The sequence below is a fragment of the Lytechinus variegatus genome, chromosome 3, assembly GCF_018143015.1.
Source record: "Lytechinus variegatus isolate NC3 chromosome 3, Lvar_3.0, whole genome shotgun sequence".
In the NCBI taxonomy this organism is placed as follows: domain Eukaryota; kingdom Metazoa; phylum Echinodermata; class Echinoidea; order Temnopleuroida; family Toxopneustidae; genus Lytechinus; species Lytechinus variegatus.
Genome location: NC_054742.1, coordinates 61,266,958 through 61,286,920, shown reverse-complemented (window position 1 = coordinate 61,286,920; position 19,963 = coordinate 61,266,958). Strand labels below are relative to the sequence as shown.

Genomic DNA, 19,963 nt, shown 5'->3' with positions numbered 1-19,963 from the left:
TGATAGAAACTTTTTTCTTCCTTTCTTTCTTTCTTTCTTTCTTTCTCTCTTCCTTCCTTCCTTTCTTTCTTTCGTTAAGACTGTATCGTTGCGCGAGTGAACGGCATGCATCCCATATTTTCTTGCTGTACGGACAGAAACTAGATGGGATGCATCGCGGTCCTTGCATGCTAAGCATACCGTAATTTTTATTCCGCATACTTTCCTTATTTCGAGGTCGATTTTCTTCGTTCGAAATTGAAAATGGACTAGTATTGGATGTCTGAATGTAATATGCCTTTGAAAACGTGATTAATATCGAATACAATAATTTCATTCCGAAGATCCTTCTACAGGCAGACAAGTCTTACGTAATAGCACAGCTGTTGTTTATCATTTCGTCCTTGGCTCAACGCTCGTTTAGCTGGCCCGTGGTGGTGAAATCGAGACAAGGGGATTACCTGGCCAAGATGGGTTTATCGGGGTTGGAAATGTTGTTTGAGATTTCCCAAACGAAAAACGGGGTATGCGACCGCAGTTTGCAGTCCGAAGTGAGGTCGAGAATCAAACGGGAAATTTTCGTAATGAGAGCTTCTCAAGATTAGGAGAGAACATGGTGTAAATTTCATGGTTCACTCAGGCATGAGATGTGCTCATTGGCCAATTTTGTGAAACTTCTAGACATTCTACAAAAAAATGTCAATGAAGCTTTATTCAACACTACAACTTTACATTTTGAAGAAGTAAGAAGATAAAGACTTACTCTTTAAGATATGCTAAATTTCTCATTTTGGCCTTATAATGAAGAACCTTCCTGGGGGACTTATTGCTGATATTTGGGGATGGCTGGTCCAAAATGTGGATAATCTTTGTGTCATGGATATTATCCAAGAGATAATTTGTAAAGGCTTTCTTCTGAATTCTTCATCAAAAGAGAAGATTGACCTTTTTGATCTTATAGTTGAATGTGACTTTGAGATGGACCTTTGTTCCTGGACCCAGGATCAGACCAACCCTTGGCAATGGCAGCGGAACACTGGACCAACTCCTACCCCTAGTACAGGACCATCTTATGATCACTCCACCGGTAGCGCCCTTGGTATGTATTAAGATATGTGACCAAGCATGGCAGAAGCCAAAAAAGTTGCACTTTATGATTTTCAGTAAGAGGCCATTGAAAATAGTTTTTTGGTCAGAATTGTCAAATTTTAGTTTTTAGTATTTCTTAAATGAGTATAATTTTTTTCATGCAGTATTTAAAAATGGAAGTACATGTACATGTACCAAGCACACCCAAATTATTGACTATCTAACAATCCATGGATATACATGTAGTACCAAACTAGCTATCCCAAGGTCTGTGGTAATATTAACTAGTTTCTAGGTTATGGTCATTAAACTATAAATTACTAAATACATCTTCCCTTAGAGGAAGGAAAGTTAAGAATCATTTATTTTGAGATTTCTTGTATGAATAGCAAAACAAATAATATTTTTTTTATGAATGTTAAGCATTAATCATTTGTGTTTTACATATCACATTATATCACATTCTTCATTTGCTAAATTAAGAAAAAAGAGGTGAACCCTTCTCTTAAGAAATTTAATATTTCTTATTATTTTGGTGTACAACTCATAAAAATTTCATGCACTAACAATTTCATAGAACATTGAACCTTACAAAATATTTTTTAAAAGAGCAGTCCACATAAGCTAGTGTAGTTTTAGCTACATAATTAGCTAGAGACAAAGATGGGGACCAATTCCTGAGAGGAGTAGAGCTGCGCTCAGTGGGCAAATGTGAAGAGATATAATGTAACTCTGGATTTATTAACATTTCATTCAGGTTATTATGCTTTTGTCAAAGCATCTGATGCGTCATCCGATTCCAAGGCACGGCTCTTTAGTCCCATCTATTTAGATACCGATATGGAATGCCTGAGGTTTTGGTACCATATGTTTGGTGATAACCTCGGCCAGTTGAACATTTACATAGAGGACCAAGTAACACAAGAAGTTGGTAATCCCTTGTTCACCAGGAGTGGTAAGCCTGTAATACAACAGTAATTAAATATATAATTTGTCAGTAAAGATTGTGTAAAGTGCAGTTCAAATGTAATTTGCATATAAATTCTCTTGAAAGTGCAATTATTTGTATAGTGCAAAGTGTTGATATAGTGAGTATGTAAATTTATATAGAAATGTACAAGAGGTCATCAGGATCAAAGAATTTAGCTCAAAAGTAACATATTGCTTTTTTTAATTGTGCATTAATTGAAGTGAATTGCACGAATGGAATGAAATAAGAAGTATCAATGTTACACCAAGGTTTTTTTTACCTGACTGCTAAGAAAGCACAAATGCCTGTGAGCAAGCAACCAGGGGACCAACGGCTTAAGGTCCTCTCCGAGGCACCTGGTAATCTCGGTATAACTTTCTCAGTATCTTGGTAATGTTATCAGAAACTAAAAGAAAAACGCAGATCTAACAATGTAAAATTCTCTTTATTCCTGGTGTTTGCAGGGAAAAATGTGTAATGAGTGATATGTTCATTGCTTGTTATGAATACCAGTACCTTAATTTGTATTGTTTTTTGAATATTGATGTAAATTTTTCCTGTTTTTAAAAATTGTTGAGTCAATAAATGAGATAAATGTATGTATGTATTTTTTTATATCAGGTCCTTCTGATGATTCATGGAGGTTTGGTCAAGTTAGTATCTCATCTTCCCATCGCTATAAGGCCGTCATTGAAGCTTCAAGAGCACAAGGAGATAACATCCAGGGAGACATTGCTGTTGATGACCTGGAGATTTTTAGAGGGACTTGTCTACGTAAAGGTAATGCCAGGAATTGTGTGTTGTGTAATTTATGTAATAGCGCCACCTTGTGTAACTTTGGCTTGTTGGAGCGTTTTATTGTTTTTTTTGCGTGCTTTGTATGCACTTTGGTAGCATCTCCTACCTGCCGCAGATCGTGTTAAGTAAAGAGTTCAAATTGTACACCTTGTCTGTTGACATGTTTGTTCTTTTATGGTGGCAGCGGTGGGATGAGAACCCACGCCATCAAAATGACTGGTACCTGTATACATGGGGAGCATTTTCATGAAAGTTGTCAGCACTGACAAGGTTACTTTATCATGTACCATTATGGTAACAGTCAGGGGCAGGAGCATCTGAGCCTGTCAAAGCCAAGGATTTCACTGACATCATCAGTACTGCCTAATGTGTGAGTGCGGATAACTTCATACCACACCCCCAGACTGTATTAAAGATCAGTGCAATCAGTGGCATGAAAACATAAAACATATAATGAAACTTTGCTTTATGAATAGATCTTCAGGTATGAGAGGGATGTGCACGATATAATGCTGTAAAAAAAATTATTAAGAAGGAGAAAGTAAGACAGAATAGAAATAAAAAAACATAATTAATTAACAATATAGTTCACACTGTTTTATAATGAAAAGATATATTTGTAGAAAAGAAGGACATTCAATATGATATAAATTACATTTTCTAGATTAGTTTGGTCCTAAGACTTTTTATGCTTAATCACTGCAGGATTCTGTGACTTCCAAAATGATCTATGTGGCTGGTCCCAAGAGGTAGTCCAGGACCAATGGGATTGGCTGAGGTCATCTGGGTCTACAGATAGTCCTAATACTGGACCACAAGTGGACCACACCTTTGGAACTCGTGATGGTATGTTGAAGGAGTTTATGTTCAGAGCTTTTCTTACACTTTACTTTTATGTGTGTTATTTGATGTTTTGGTTACACTTATGAAGTGCTTAATAACTAAAAAGTGATTACACATGTATATCCTATGATGATGGAGATGAGGATTAGAGTTATTGTTTTGTTTTATGTTTTCTTTATTTAGATTTTCCATTTTCTATCAACAATAATTATAACGCAGTTCTTGTATAGCGCATATCACATTATGTCATAACATCCCTATGCGCTTCCAAAGGACTTGGATATTATCATTGATTACCATTGGCACGTTGCATCTATGGAACAATGGGGTTTTCCATTTTCATTTGATAGACGTGCATTTTATGAGAGTAGGAGAAGCAAACATGTAGGAAAGACATGATGGGAAATGTTTTGTCACATGAAAATTGCTCTTCTGATTTTCATGCTAAGTATAAGATTTTACTTTTAAAGACATACGTTAAGATGAGGATTGGGGCTAAAATTTGATTTCATGTGTTATTTAGTTGAATTTTCTATTTTCTTGAGTCATTGGAAAATTCATCATGGACTCCATTATCTAATTGTTCCAATGAATTGATAAGACTTCTCACTATCAATGTGTTACTATATATTTTGTGTTATTTTGTAATTTGCTGAAATCTTTTTTTGATACAGGTTACTATATTTTCTTTGAGAGTTCCTTTCCAACGTTGAAGATTGGTGAAACAGCCGTTCTTAACAGTGAATACTTCAGCCCGATCCAGTCTGCCTGTCTCAGTTTCTGGTATTACATGTATGGAAATCGTGAGTACATTCACCATTCCATTTAATTTCCTCTTTTGAATTGACTCTACTTTTTGTACTCAAATTCTCGTACCATTGTAAGGCTTGTTATTTAGTTTTAAATGCATCAATTTTATTTTTTACTTATACAGTGCGTATCAAAAAAAAGTTTACACTTTAAAAAAGCCCTGGGAATTAAAGAATATACAACATGTGGGTAATTTTTTCACATGTAATTATTGGTTTGGGTCTCATCTATCAAATGAAAGTAAAAGTTTTGACAGAATGTTACACTTGAGTGAGCACTGTCCATTTTCGTAAAGCTCGCAGAAATCTGTTTGCGCAGAAATGCTTGTTTTCACGCTGTGTCAAGGGGAAAGGGCGAAATCAAGCTTACACTGCGAAGCATTTCTCATAAATTTCCCTATCACTTTTAGCCAATTGAAATAAAACATATACATTCAAGCATTTTGTAACAATTTTGCCGCCCAAATTTGAAATTTTAACACTTAGTAAGCACAACCTTTACCCTTTTTGTGCCAGCTGGATCTGAGGACATAACTGAATCTGAACAAATGTTTATATCAGCCATCTCCAGCATTTTTCACTAAGTTTTTATCATTCAAAGTGGCTTTACATTCAATTTTTCATTTAATACTTGTTTCTCCACACTTTTCCCAAGCTTGGCAATGATTAACAAAATGAAAATCAAGCCTAAGCCATTTCATGTAAATCACAGCTCAGTGTAAAGCAAATATCGTCACGATGGACTCGGTATGTGGGGGAGTGGGGTGGGGCGCAATGCACTCTTCGAAGTGTTTTGGGCAAGGAAACATGTTTAAAAAGTTAAAAGATATCTTCAAATCAATTTTAATAGCTAAATTCCACGTGTTCTTCATGATTAAGGTCCACTTTTATTCGCATAACTATTTCAAAGTTCTGCGCAAATCATTTTTCACCACCTTTTCAAAAGTAAGTGGTCCTCACTCAAGCGGAAATATTTTTCGACAGTTATATCATCATTTGCTTAAATGGATATGTACCAATGCTGAAATGTGGAAAAATCATCGGGATATTAAAAATACATAATTTTACAGGATTTTTTCTAAGTGTAAACTTTTTTTGATACGCACTGTAGAGGGAGGGGAGTGGATGAATGACATAAAATCATAATATTTATTTGTAAGTCCAACCCCTAGCCTTCACCATTTTTACTTCATATACTTTAAGAACCACCCAGTCCATGAAAACTTGTGAGCATTATTAAGTTTTTCATTCGAACTAGCAGATAGAGGAAAGAGAGATCTTTAGTTTAGATTTGAAGGTCTCATTGTTGTTACAATTACAAAGTTGGATTGGTGGATAAATCAAAAGACAAGGTGCAACAGATGAATATGTTTTTAGGCATGATAATAATTCCTCGTGATTTCTCTTTCACAGATATTGGGGATCTTAATGTTTGGATGGCATATCTTTCCGGACAACCCAGGCAGTCTCGTTGGTCATTAAGCGGAAACCAAGGCTTTGCTTGGTACAATGCTAAAATTGATCTTTCAAGTGACGTGGAATTTAGGGTGAGAATATATCTATAGATTCATATTGTGTATTCCTTTATTGTTGGTGATGGTGATATCCCAAATTTGAATGTTTTTCGTTCATAAACTTACCACCAGATGCTGAAATGTTTTACTCAAATATATCAGCTCGAAATATGTGACATCTATGTCCTGTGCATGGAGATTTGAGTGTTGGTTGCAAATTAACCTAGCTGAAAAATGGGTAATATTTGGGGATCAGAAGTGGATGATTTACAGCATTGTGTATGACTTAAATATTGATATCTCAAATTTGAATGTTTTCATTCAAAAGTTAACCACCAGATGCTGAAGTGTATTAATCCCATATGAGCTTAAAATATGTGCCCTCCAGATGTAATACTATATGGATGGGGATTTGAGGGTTACTTTCAAACTGACCCAGCTAAAAGCTGTTAAATATTTGTGGATCGCCACAAACTAAAATCAGATAGACAGACAGACGGTTCACCACATAGGCATGCCTGCCATACAAAACCCACTTCATGTTTACCATTTCCATGAAATGGTGAATTTATTTTGAATGGATATTTTGAATCAAGATAATGAACAAAGACTTTTATTTTGTTCTTAGATCCAACTGGAGGCTGTTTACAAGGTTGTTGGAGATCAAGGAGATATAGCAGTAGATGATCTTGACTTTGAGATGCAAGGATGCTCTGATATCGGTACACCCGTTCCTGTTACCACCTCCCAACCCACAGCAGGTGTGTCTCATTCTGTAAAGGATGACAATGAGGCCGTTCTCATTATGCTCTCTAAAACTAGTTTACTGGAAACCGATTCAGGAATTCAGTTTTGGATCACTTTGCTACCATTCCCACTTGATCACACAAAAGTGGTTTTCAAAATCACTTCATGTAAAGCAATCTTGTTGATATGGAAACGCTCTCAGTGGGTGACACGTTACGCGCGTAATTTGAAACTGCAGCTGGGCATTCTACACCTGTCGTGTGGAGTAGCGCGCTCAAAATGTGCAAATATCGATTCCCGAGTCCTCACTTTCACTAAAACCAGTTTAACAAGGCAAAGCGATCTTGAAAACTACATCGTGAGGTGGTTTTCTGAACTGGTTTGGGAGATCACTTTCAAGATCGCTTCAACCGTTCTCACTTCATGTTAGACTAGTTTCCACTAAATTAGTTTCCAGTAAACTAGTTATAGGAAGGTATTAGGAACGATGTCAATGATTGTTAATTAGAAAGCTAAGTTTGAGTTCCGGTATAAAAATCTAGTTTCGACAGGAAATGGTTGGAAGCCATGTTTATAGTACACCAGAATGCTTAATAAGAATAATGATATATAATTCTTTTTTAATAGCACAACAGGCTGGACCACCCTATAAATGGACAGGCATTTTTCAGTGATCAATTGGATATTACCCTGTAATTAAACATTTTTAGAAAAAATGGTTTGGCAGAAATACTTCATTTTTTATAATTCTGCGTACCTTTTATTTTTGTTTGTTACCAATGCCATATTTTATCTTTAAAGGAGAAATATATTGATTATGAATGTGGTCTTATTATATATCAATGGAAAGGTAATGATGTGGGGATCATCAGTGGGTCATTCAAAAATACCGAAAATAATACAAAAAGGTGAAAATCGCCGATTAAAAAACGCTAAAATGCCCCTCCAAAATATGCCTCGCATCGGTCTCTGAATTGACTGGAATTTGATGACGTCACTGTCTGTACAAGAGGCGTGATTGGCTCTCCCACGTGAAGCTCCACTTGCATGCAAAACCTGTTGCGTGGGTACGTTTTCTCCACACTGTCACTGAATACTTCTATCACGAAATGAAAGAAAACCCAGAATTTTATCGAGATTTGGATTTTCAAATTGATGATTTTAAAGATGAAGAGAATGATGATGAAATGAACAACACAGTGAGGTAGTTGGAGGTAAATAATGGGGGAACAATGCCGATGATTATGATGAAAATTCAACTTGCCTGACGATCACAAGTAAAGTCATGTACATGCCGATTCGCTACCAACTCATGCAGCTGCTGCTACAAGTGGTAGCTATACGTACACCGCGCGGGCCAAATTAAATCCATGAAAATGAATAACCACATCCAGAGAGAGTCTATCATAAGAAGGAAAATAATGATATAACTGTACTTACAAACAAGTGAATAATCCGAATTAACCTGAAAGCAAATCAACTCAACGAATAGCAGCAGACGATATGCACCGACGATAAACTTCATGTGGCTGGGATAGATTGTCACTCGTTCTGTTAGATGTAATTTGTAACTCATTAATTTGACAAAATTACGAAACTCGGGGAATTATTTATATATATAAAAATATAGTAACATCTCTTATTATTTTTTGTATTACGATAAAACCTCTTTTGAAGGAAAATGTTGAGATAAACTAAAATTACTTTTAAATCCCCCCCCCCAACATGCGTAGCTTGTATGTCATTGCAAACAAACCATCGCAAACATGCACGTATTCCTTCCTTGCTGATTGAGAGCTGTGCAACACGTGCATAGATCTATTCTCTCAGTCTCAGCCAAGGCGAGCAAACAATACGGCATGTGTTGTTGTGATGGTTTGTTTACGATCACATAATGCTACGCATGATGGGATGATCTTTTACATCTAATTTTAATTTACCTCAACGTTTTCCTTCAAAACAGGTTTTATCATAATTCAAAAAATGATAAGAGATGTTACTATATTTTTATATAGAATAATAATTCCCCGAGTTTCGTAATTTTGTCAAATTAATGAGATAAAAGTTACATCTAACAGAACGAGTGACAATCTATCCAGCCACATGAAGTTTATCGTCAGTGCATATGCCATATCGTCTGGTACTATTCGTTGAGTTGATTTGCCTTCAGGTTCGGATTATTCACTTGTTTGTAAGTACAGTTATATCATTTTCCTTCTTATGATAGACTGTCTGGATGTGGAACATGTTCAGCATGAATTCAATTTGGCCCGCGCGGTGTAGCTAGCACTTCCAGCAGCATGAATTGGTAGCGAATCGGTATGTACCGGTACATGACTTTACTTGTGATTGTGTTGCAAGTTGAATTTTCATCATCATCATCATCGGCGTAATTCCCCCAATTTACCTCCAACTACGTCACTGTGTTGTTTCACTTCATCATCATTCTCTTCATCTCAAAATCATCAATTTGAAAATCCAAATCTAGATAAAATTCTGGGTTTTCTTTCGATCATTTTGGGATCGAAGTATTCAGTGACAATGTGGAGAAAATGTACCCTTGCAACAGGTTTTGCATGCAAGTGGAGCTTCACGTGGGAGAGCCAATCACGCCTCTCGTACAGACAGTGACGTCATAAAAAAATCCCCAATTTCGCGGACGTAATTCTGCGTGTTTGGAGCATTCAGAGAGAGAACTTTAAACTATCAATTAACTGAGTTTCATCCGTCTCCATGATAAATGATGTACACCATCGTGTTCTCCTTATTTTCTCCTTTATTGTGATATATGATTCTCCAGTTTTACGATTTTCAATATATTTCTACTTTAAAGCGGAAGTTCACCCTCGAAAAAAGGTTTGTTGTAAAATATCAGAAAAAAAATGTTAACAGATATTAGTGAAGGCTTGAGGAAAATCCATTAAAGATTAAGAAAGTTATTAGAATTTAAAGGTTTGGATTTATGACATCGTAAACAAGCAGCTGCCCCACCTGTTATGTAATATAATATACATAAATTTTAATTTTTTAATGGTTCATGATGACTCATTGTTGTTTTCCATTTAAGGAAGGTTTGTGAAATGATTTGTCTATTAATATAGCAATGTATAGTAAAAAACATTTTCAATTTTCTGAGAAAATGACATGATAAAATGAAATGATGAAATGAATGATGATGAAATGAAATGATGAAATGAAATGATTTTTTACCATGCAATAAGACATCACAAATCAAATAATTAAATATTAAAATCACTTTTGTATTCTTTGATGGATTTTTCTCAAATCTTTGGCAATGTTTTCAGAGATTTATGCTGCTATTTTTACAATAAACTTTTTGGTCAGGGTGAACTTCCCCTTTAATGGTGATATGTTGATGGTTGGAACAGCTGATGTGTAGATGGATATATTGTATTGTGAGTGATGATACGCAGTTGTGAATATGGAGATGCTGATTGTTATGATGATGATGATGATGATAGTGATGATTAAGATGATGATGGTAATGATGATGATGGTGAAGATGATGATTGTGATGGTGAGTATTATGATATCTGGTCATGGTATTGATGAGAATGATGACTGTGATTCTGTTGAAGACGTTAATGATTTTCATAATGATGTTAAATATGATAATTACATTGATGGCAATGGGGATCATAATTGAAAGAATGTGGGGGTGTTGATGAAAATAGTAACTAGTTCAAAGGGAGTGAAAGTGTTCTTATTTTTATTATGAGTTTGTTTTGTGATGTTGATGATTAAAAATGATTCTGTGATAAATGTTGTAGTGATGTTGGTGATATTTGAAGTATTTTGATTTTGAGGATGACACTGGCATCATAAGGACAGTAATGGTGAGGATGATGATTCTAGTTAAGCAAATGAGAGGCAGGGTTGATGATGTCAATCATAATGATAGGAGAAAATTATAAATCAGCATTAAATGCATTAATTACTACAGTCCATTGTAGTGCAAATGGTGCTCTATTACATTTCAAAATGTGATAAAATGCTGTTGTTTCAGGCTGTTAATATTCTACTGTTATTTAACTTATCTTTGTCTCTCCAGCACCTATTTTGTCCATCTGTACCTTTGAGACCGACTTCTGTGACTTGAGCCAATCAACGCCAGGTGCAGTGAAATGGTATAGACACTCAGGTGACCCACCAATCCCCAACTCGGGTCCATCTGTAGATCACACTCTCGGAAACACATTTGGTAAAAAAAAAAACCTTAATACTCTTGTGTGATTTACGAGCACATAAAAATTATTTTGTATGAGTAAAATAAATATGTACCATTATCTTATAACTGCTGGTAATCGTATATTTATGGCAAACTAAAAGTGTGAGCATTGACCACAAAGTTATATTTTACAGTAGGTTGATGTTCTGGTGGAGGGTCACATGACAAGAACGGGTATTTTCACGTGTAACTTGCAAAAAGCTCTATAAAAATTGACCCCCAAGCTCAAGGACTTCTTGGCCTCAATGATATCTGATTCTTATGGTGGGAGCCCCCTCTGGACTTAACATGCAATTTAATTCACACCTGCAGCATGTTATGCATGTCATGGTGGTCAGTCTGTTCAAAGTGAAAGCATATGCCTGCATGATGCATATTGTTAAACAAGCTAATGCTGCCCAGAATCCCAAAATTCAAAAGTCCTTTTTTGAAGAAATTCTTTTTGTAACAATGTACCTATATTTGATTATACATTTGCTCCTCTGTAAACAGGGTTTGTTTTTCTTCTTTCTTTTGTCTGTCTAAAGTGCATAGAGATGTGATGATATCATCCTTATATGCACTATCAAAGCAATGCTATTTCTACTATTATTGAAATTATTGCTATTATTTTTATTATTATCATTATCTCAAGACTGATGATGACTGTGGCCAGTTGATCTCTATCATGATAACCTCTATCGTTACAGTAGCTGTGCCACCTGGTGATCTCCTTATATTTCACCCAAAGCTTGGTTTTGTTCATAACTGCAGACTCTTATGCAAAACCACAGAACTTTATGCAAACCAATGTGGGTTCTGTTTAAGGTAACTCCCGTAGGAACTCGACAGAACAGCTTTTGCTGGTAAACACCAAGCTGGTATATAACCAATTACCTAGGATGCATTATACGTCAGGTTAATCAGTCATAGTGGCTAAAGTTATAGACGACATATATTACTGATTGTGACTGGCCAGCTAACCCAAAACTTGATGACCACTGGACCTTCAGGATATTAATGATCACTCCTTCTCTGAGCTATCATGATATATGTTTGTATATTCCTTATGCCCACAGGCTACTATGCCTATCTCAAGACTGATGTGGGCAATGATGGTGACTTTGGCAAACTGACCTCAAGGTCAATTACGGCTGGCCCTCAGGGGATCTGTGCCTCGTGGTGGTATCATATGAAGGGAGCTGATATCAACAGGTTGGAAGTCTGGAGGGACGGGTCAACCAAGGAGTGGGTCAGGGTGGGAGACCAGGGCCCAGACTGGAAACAGGGTCAGATCTATCTAAATGGTATCTTTGCAGTAAGTATACCAAAGTTTGTTATTCCTTGCTTTTCCCCATCATGGTGAGGATTTTTACTTTATTCAGAATAACTTTAAAACCGATGAGCCTTGGTGCTTTGAATGGGAAGTTGACTTAATCTCTGCACAGATAAGTCTGAAAGTCAATTTTAAGAGCATATCAAACCTATCTCCTCATCAAAGATGACAATGAGCAGGAAAACTGAATGATTAAAATAATATCATATCTAAGGGTTTTTCAGTATATATAAGGCATACTGCTCTTTGTTATTACTTGTCTGGATGAATAAAAGAATTTAGCTGAGTTTATCTTTCTTGCATGTTTTTTTAAATGTCAGGTCACATTCCAAGGATACAAGGGTAGTGGATCAAGAGGAGCCATAGCTCTCGATGACATCACCCTTAGCAGCGGGAAGTGTCCTTCACAAAGTGAGTCTGCATATGTTTTCTACATGATGTTTAAATCCCACCGCTGCCACCAAATATGGCATATGTAAGGCCAAAACTAAGGTTTTCTGATCCTTGAAAAAGGTTTTAAAGATAATGCACAAACATTATGCAAACTCTCAGTAGTTGAATATATATATCACTATTGAATATTAATGCATTAATTTTTCTTCCTTATGTCACTGACAACTAAATTATAACAGTGCACTACTTGTAAGCAAAAGGCTGCGATGCATTTTTTCAGTGTAAAACTGTCATGTTTTATTGAATTATTAAATGGGGAAGATTGCAAACCTTATCTGTCATCTATTTGACAATGCAAAAAGCAACAATAAATCTTGAGTTTATCTTTTTGTATTTCTATAAAAGCTCTATATTTCATGTTTTCTTGCTTCATCTGTAGGAATGTGCGATTTTGAGCATGGAGAATGGTGTGGTTTTGACCAGGATATGATGGATGGTGGAGATTGGAATGTAGAACCAAACGACTTCACTTCATTGGACCTCACATACGGTCCTAATGCAGATCATACCTATGGAACAAGTTTGGGTATGCTTCATTTATTTGCTCTTGATAGGCAAGCTGGAAATTATTGGTGACTCAGGGGTGATATATTTATCAAATTTTGTGAAGCATTGTCACTATGTAAATAAATTTAAAATATCATTGTTAATGATGATGATGATAATAATTATTGTTGCCAACAATAAAGAAGTTTTTAAAGAAAAATCATGACTGAGGTAATGATAATTACAATAAATCATTACATTTAACAAGGATTATGATGATAATTTTGATATTGTTATTGGCTTACATTCCTTGTTTCAATAGTTGGTGATGTGAAAATTATGGAATCCAATAACATGACTGTGCTGTGACTTGGAATTGAAATATGTGTAAAAGACACACAAGTTTTAGCTATTTACGATGGTAAGAGTGATCTTGGTTGCACGTGCATTATGAAATCATGCATGAATTGCCTGATTCATTTACAGGTCACTTCATATACGTTGACAGCATCGTTAACAACTACATGTCAAAGGTTCGTCTGATCTCTCCTGTCTACCCTCCCACCTTCCAACGATGTCTTCGGATATGGATTTTCAGCAAAGGTACAGACCCACCGGACTTAACAGCTACCGTCACAGTTGGTGATACCCCCATTACTCAAATATTGAGCCTCGATGACTCTGCTGCTATAAGCATGTGGATTCCGTATGAAGCGTCATTCTCTAGTAGCTTGGACTATACTGTAAGTACATCTTGGAGGAGTGGAGTGGAATGGAGGAGCCGTGGTGTAGTGGTTCTGACTCTCGCCTTGTAAACAGAGGGTCGTGTGTTCGAATCCCACCGCGGTCTGGCGTCCTTTGGCAAGGCGTTAATCCACACTTTGCCACTCTCGACCCAGGTGCTAAATGGGTACCCGGTAGGATGTGAAAGTCATTGTAGCTTGTCCAGTACTGTGTGCGCCTCACAGGCGACTGACTGGAATACTCCCCAGGGAGTGGAGGATGTGCACACATTGTGCGGGAATGACTGATTGAATCCGATGACCGGGGTAATAATATATCTGTAAAGCGCTTAGACACGTCGTTCCGATGGATTAAGCAGATTATGTTATTATTATTATTATTATCTTAATCAATATCACCATCATCATCATAATCATCTTCATCATAATCACCATCATAATAATCATCATAGTCATTATCATCTTCATCACCATCATCACAGTCATCATCAGCATCATTATCATCAGTAAATGGAAGAAGAAGGAGGAGTCTGTTGTGACTTACGATTGTTCAAATACAATCGTATGGAATGGCTGTCACTGCTCAGTAAAGTTATCAGGGAAAATCCACAGTTTTCTGTGGAAAGACATTGGAGAGAGTAATTTATATTTATTGTTATATTTTGTTCACTCATTTAGAGTGAGACTCACTCATTGCGGTCCTTCCTCACTTAAATTTTTTGTTTAATTTTATTGCATTTCTATTTATCCCACTAATTTTGACCCCTAAATTATATCATTAGCCTGTGCATGGGAGTCTCATTCTCAACTAGTCAAACATTGTTGGCACTGATGACTACAAATAAGAAATTCAAATCCTACTCTATGGTGCTTGTTTCCTTCACCAACAAATTCATCTTGGGTAGATATGAATCAAGTAGAAATTTACACCTTGAAATGCAGTGTGCTTAGGTGTATGGCTTTTCAACATGTGTGAAAGCTGCTTTGCTAATACAACATAATTATACTGCATTGTTGTTGTTGGTGGAGGTACTTTCTGGCTTAGGAAGGTACATGTTTCAGTTTGCAATTTTTGCCATGATCTCTACTAAGATTATCTTCAGTGAATATAAAAAATACCCATTTAGAGTACAGAAGAAAACCCAAAACAAAAACAAAGAAGTGATAACGTATTATATTGATATTCCTGAATTATCATTCGCTAATTTCATTAACAGATCATCTTCGAAGCCACCATTGGCTCTGATGGAGTCCTAGCGCTCGATGACATCAACCTGAACAAAGACTACTGCGCTCCACCAGGGTCTTGTGACTTTGAATATGACACCTGTACCTTCTGGAACTATCCTTCCTCAGTCAGTAACGATATGTTTGATTGGATAAGAGCCAGCGGACCCACGCCTTCATCGAGCTCTGGTCCTGACACGGATCATTCTGTTGGAACAGCAGCAGGTAGTATATATATATGTACATTGGTATTTATTGACAAACCCTGACAATGTGCCACAGGACACTTTTCATATCAACAGTTTGCCGCTCTTTGGTAAACATATTTCTCATAAACTTTGTGACAAGGGGTATCTTACTATAAGCTACATATCTATGATTTTCTATAAAGCTGTTCCTCATTTACATGTGACACTGCATGGTAAACTTATATTTTAATTATTATTTTGATTTTGTTCATCTATTATAGTTCATCTACTAATTTTCGCAACAAAATCTTAAATTAGTAGTGTGTTTGTCGTATGGAAGAGTCTTTATACATGTAGTATAGCAAGATGCACGAAACTACCCTATTTGACCTAGCGAGTGTATCTGTTACCATGCTCATTGTTCCATTTTCAATGAATCTTGCATGGTATGATAAATTGCTATCAATGTAAAATATATGTTTACAAGACATTCTTTAAACCTTTTTTCCCTTTTGATGCATAGCAATGATGTATCATAATGTGTGCTATACAAGAAATGTGTATTATTTTTGCTATTATTGTCACTATTTTTATTTTATTTTCATTATTATTCAAGGGTTTTATATCTACATTGATTCTGGTGCACCTCGTCAGCTTGGCGACTCGGCCATCCTCAACTCGCCGCTGATGGTCGGTCAGAAGTGCTTATCATTCTGGTATTACATGGGTGGTGCTGACCAAGGTTCCATCAAGATCATGATTGATCAGATTCTGTGGTCGAAGAAAGGTCCTCTGAGTGGTGCGTGGCTGCATGCTACTGTAACAACTGGAGCTGAAGATGAGACGTACAGAGTGAGTAACATATAGTGAAGGGGGAGGGGGCTCAAATCAAGCTCAGAGTTAGATTGATCTCAAGGTGTAATCTAGATTTTAGTTTGATTTGAATCTGAATGAAGCTTTGCACTGTGCCACCTGGGCCCTGTTATACGAAGACATACTGAAAAATGGTATGATAGATTTCCATAATTGATTGTACAATCTTGTCAATTGAATTAATCATTACAATATTCACCTATGATCAAATGCATAGCTTTGTGTTACTGAACCCAGCCTCTAACAAGTAGTGGGTCAGAAGCTGAATCCCATTGTTAGATATGTGAGAAAGGTGATGGAAATGAAACAAATGAATGAGGCAGGATACCCCATTTATTCAGTGGGGGCATCATGGTCTAGTTGTTATGACTGACTCTTGTCTTTAATCAGAGGGACAAGGGTTTCCTAACCATGGCATGTTTTCCTTCAGCAAGAAAATTACCCACATTGTGCTACACTCGATCCAGGTGTGGTGAATGGATATGCAGCAGGATTCATTCCTTGAATGCACTGAACCACTTGAAGGCAATGCAAACTGAAGCCGGGTAAAACAATGATAAAATACAGTAACAATCTGCCTCAGAATAGATTATTTCTAGAGAGATGGTGCTATATTAAGGCTTATTATTATCATTATGCATCATAATATACTCTGTAATATTGTTTCCTAATTGTAGATTGGAATTATCGGAGATGTGGGGACACCTTCTCAAAGCGACATGGCCATTGATGACATCAGCATCTATGATGGGGCTTGTGTAGCAGTTACCGATCCGCCACCATGTCAGTTTTATTGTGATAACGGGGAGTGTTTGACTGATGCCACCTTGAGATGTAACTTCGAAGATGACTGTGGTGACGGCAGTGATGAAGTTAATTGTGGTGAGTTTGTCAATACCATGAAGGTTATTTATGCATCTGAATACATATTATGGCAATACCTTCATAATAACTTGCATATGAATTTATTTTCTCACTCTCCGACATCCTCCCCCTTCTGTTTTTCTCAGCGTCTCCATTTCCCATTTAAACACCTCTCTATTCCTCAGTTATTAAGTTTTCTATCAACCATATCATAATCGTATCTATTGTAGTTTTACATTAGTAAAAAATATTTTCTTTTTTATTATAAATCTTTTGTGTATCTAATATGTATATGTTTGAATGGTCTCGTTTATTAAACTCATTACATTGTCCTGTGCTTCGACATTTTCTATGGTAGTACTAAAATAATGATAACCTATGGCTTATGTTGTATCAAGTTTGACAGGAAAATAAAATTTGGAAATAGAAAGAGTAAATACAGGTGATTTTGATGATATGCCAAATCACTTTTAGCATAGAAATCTGTTTGACTTTCATATCATGCAAATCATGATTTGGAAAAGTCCTTTGACTCTGATTATTATGTGATGTACAAATGTTCCACGAGACTGAGTTGTAGGTAATGACATGAATAATAAATTAAAGTCAGCAGATGAATTTATAAATGGTGCAATAAACAATATGAAATAATCAAGGACAGTATTCCCATTTGTGTGTCATATGTTTCAAATATGTATGTATATATAGGGGAAGGCGGGGTAAGTTGTGACACTTTTTGCAATTTGCATGTTAGAATTGATATGACTAATAATATTGTAGAAATAAGTACCTTGCCTTTAAATTTGATTCTTGGGAAATATATTTCACCTATATATAACTTTCTACCCCCACACTGAAATTCATTGTGACCTTTAAAAAAACGATGTAAAATGGCTCAACTTGCCCCATATGTGGGGTAAGTTGAGCCACAAAAACTACGTACAAAATGTATGCGGGAAGAAGCAGCATGTAAATGTTTTATTTCAAGTCTTTTCACTTGCTAATTCCCTATAAATACTAACATCCTCTAAAAGTAAAAGAACTGTCATGTGAATTTACACCTTTCTGCCTGCATATCAATGGCTTTTCAAGTTTTTTTAGTTTTCATTCTTATTACCATAAGAATTACCATAGCTCAACTTGCCTCATGTTGGCTGGCACAAAGTACCCCAGTCCGAACTTAATGCGATATTTTCACATCCACACATTTCTTATGCAGCCATCATTTAAAAGACTATGACAAGAATGAAGATCCATACCTGGACTAACAATATTGTTCTTGTTTTTTTATTATATTTAAAGACGTGTGTGGGTAAAAATCACTCCTCTATTTTACACCCTTTTTTACTTTTTTGGCTGAACTTTGTATTTTTCCATCTAAAAAAGTACTTTTTGTTTCAACGTCGAAAACAATGTGGTTGGGTAAAGGGTTATGTGATGGGTCATCAATACATGACACCAACACAATGTCTGACTCATTCATTATTGGCCTGGGGGTGGTGGCTCAACTTGCCCCTATGCTCAACTTACCCCGCCTTTCCCTACAGGTACTTCTTGATATGCTGGCTTCTGAATGAAACAAGCACATGTTTTTTGTTTTTTTTAATCCTTTGATTGATTAACATGAAATAAAAGAGAAGATTTTTAACAATCAAAATTATTATTCCAATTTAACCTATCATCCCAGGTAATTGTGACTTTGAGTTGGGTTGGTGTAATTACACCGACTCTGGCGATGGCAGTTTGAGGTGGCAGAGAGGAAAAGGTGATACACCTTCACTTAACAATAGGCCATCAAAAGATCATACAATCGGAACAGCTGAAGGTTGGTACACTGTTTTTTTCAGGAGTGCTTATGAAGGAGGTGTTACATTTAATCTTTTACAACATTATACAGAGATTTGACAGTGATGGTGTTATAAGAAGGAATCTACTAAATAATTGTATAAATTATTGTTGTGTATATTCGGGACTGGTATTAATTTAGAAGGGAAGCATAAGTGAAGAAACTCTGAAGAAATTATATGCAGTTCAAATCATAAGCATTTGTTTAAAGTTCTATAGGCCTATAGTTGAGTAGATGTTAATGAAGAATCAAAATACAGCAGGCATTGGAAACAAATATTCAGAAGTAATTTAGTTGATGTTTAAAGTCTTGAAGTCAATCAGTCTATCTGGATGAGTGTGGGTCTAGTATATATGGCCTGTCTGTATATCTCTGTAGTCTCTCTCTAATAATCAAGAAGTCTTATTTATATCATTAGTTTTGGTGGTGTAACAATTTAAGGTGGGAGTGATCTAAACTTCTTCTGATTGGTCTACAGGTAACCGTCTATCAAACAATCTCTGGTATAAGGGTTGTTGTGATGCTCACTGAGAGTGACTGGGGCTGGTGGTATGAGTCATAGGCCTACTTCTTAGAACTTTTGTTCCTTGAAGTTAGCTTACGTCAATGAGGGTTGGTCTTATATGGTCATGGTTTAGAAGTTAAGTGATATTGGGGGATTTGGAATTCGAAGATGACATAAGGGGAGTTTGTAAACAAGTGAAGGTGAATGACTGAAAGGATAACAGGAAGTTAACTACATAACATAACAAAAAAGTTTGGAAATCTGACTATGATCGATAATCCCTCCTTGGTTTTAGTGAATATTAATGTGTGATTGATACCATTTAATAGATCATTTAATTTCCTTTAAAATGATACCCTACATGATATGATTATTGTTCACAAGGAGGTGCAGTGCCTTGAAATTTGGAACAAGGTCAAAATTCAAAAGTTGCAAAATGACATAGTATTGAAAGTCGCTGTTCTT

General features: G+C 36.1%; 1 protein-coding gene across 1 annotated transcript in view; it reads left to right on the top strand.

Moving 5' to 3' along the window:
• LOC121412101 (MAM and LDL-receptor class A domain-containing protein 2-like) overlaps positions 1 to 19,963 on the top strand; it is a 95,752-nt gene that overhangs the window by 28,623 nt on the left and 47,166 nt on the right. The window contains exons 4-19 of the mRNA XM_041605010.1: positions 941 to 1,078; positions 1,826 to 2,023; positions 2,660 to 2,818; positions 3,542 to 3,682; positions 4,354 to 4,482; positions 5,902 to 6,035; positions 6,631 to 6,763; positions 10,822 to 10,971; positions 12,057 to 12,295; positions 12,634 to 12,724; positions 13,146 to 13,292; positions 13,739 to 13,995; positions 15,213 to 15,447; positions 16,027 to 16,262; positions 16,961 to 17,165; positions 18,835 to 18,972. Coding sequence (XP_041460944.1) covers positions 941 to 1,078; positions 1,826 to 2,023; positions 2,660 to 2,818; positions 3,542 to 3,682; positions 4,354 to 4,482; positions 5,902 to 6,035; positions 6,631 to 6,763; positions 10,822 to 10,971; positions 12,057 to 12,295; positions 12,634 to 12,724; positions 13,146 to 13,292; positions 13,739 to 13,995; positions 15,213 to 15,447; positions 16,027 to 16,262; positions 16,961 to 17,165; positions 18,835 to 18,972 — 2,730 coding nt within the window. The remainder of the gene's footprint in view (positions 1 to 940; positions 1,079 to 1,825; positions 2,024 to 2,659; positions 2,819 to 3,541; positions 3,683 to 4,353; positions 4,483 to 5,901; positions 6,036 to 6,630; positions 6,764 to 10,821; positions 10,972 to 12,056; positions 12,296 to 12,633; positions 12,725 to 13,145; positions 13,293 to 13,738; positions 13,996 to 15,212; positions 15,448 to 16,026; positions 16,263 to 16,960; positions 17,166 to 18,834; positions 18,973 to 19,963) is intronic.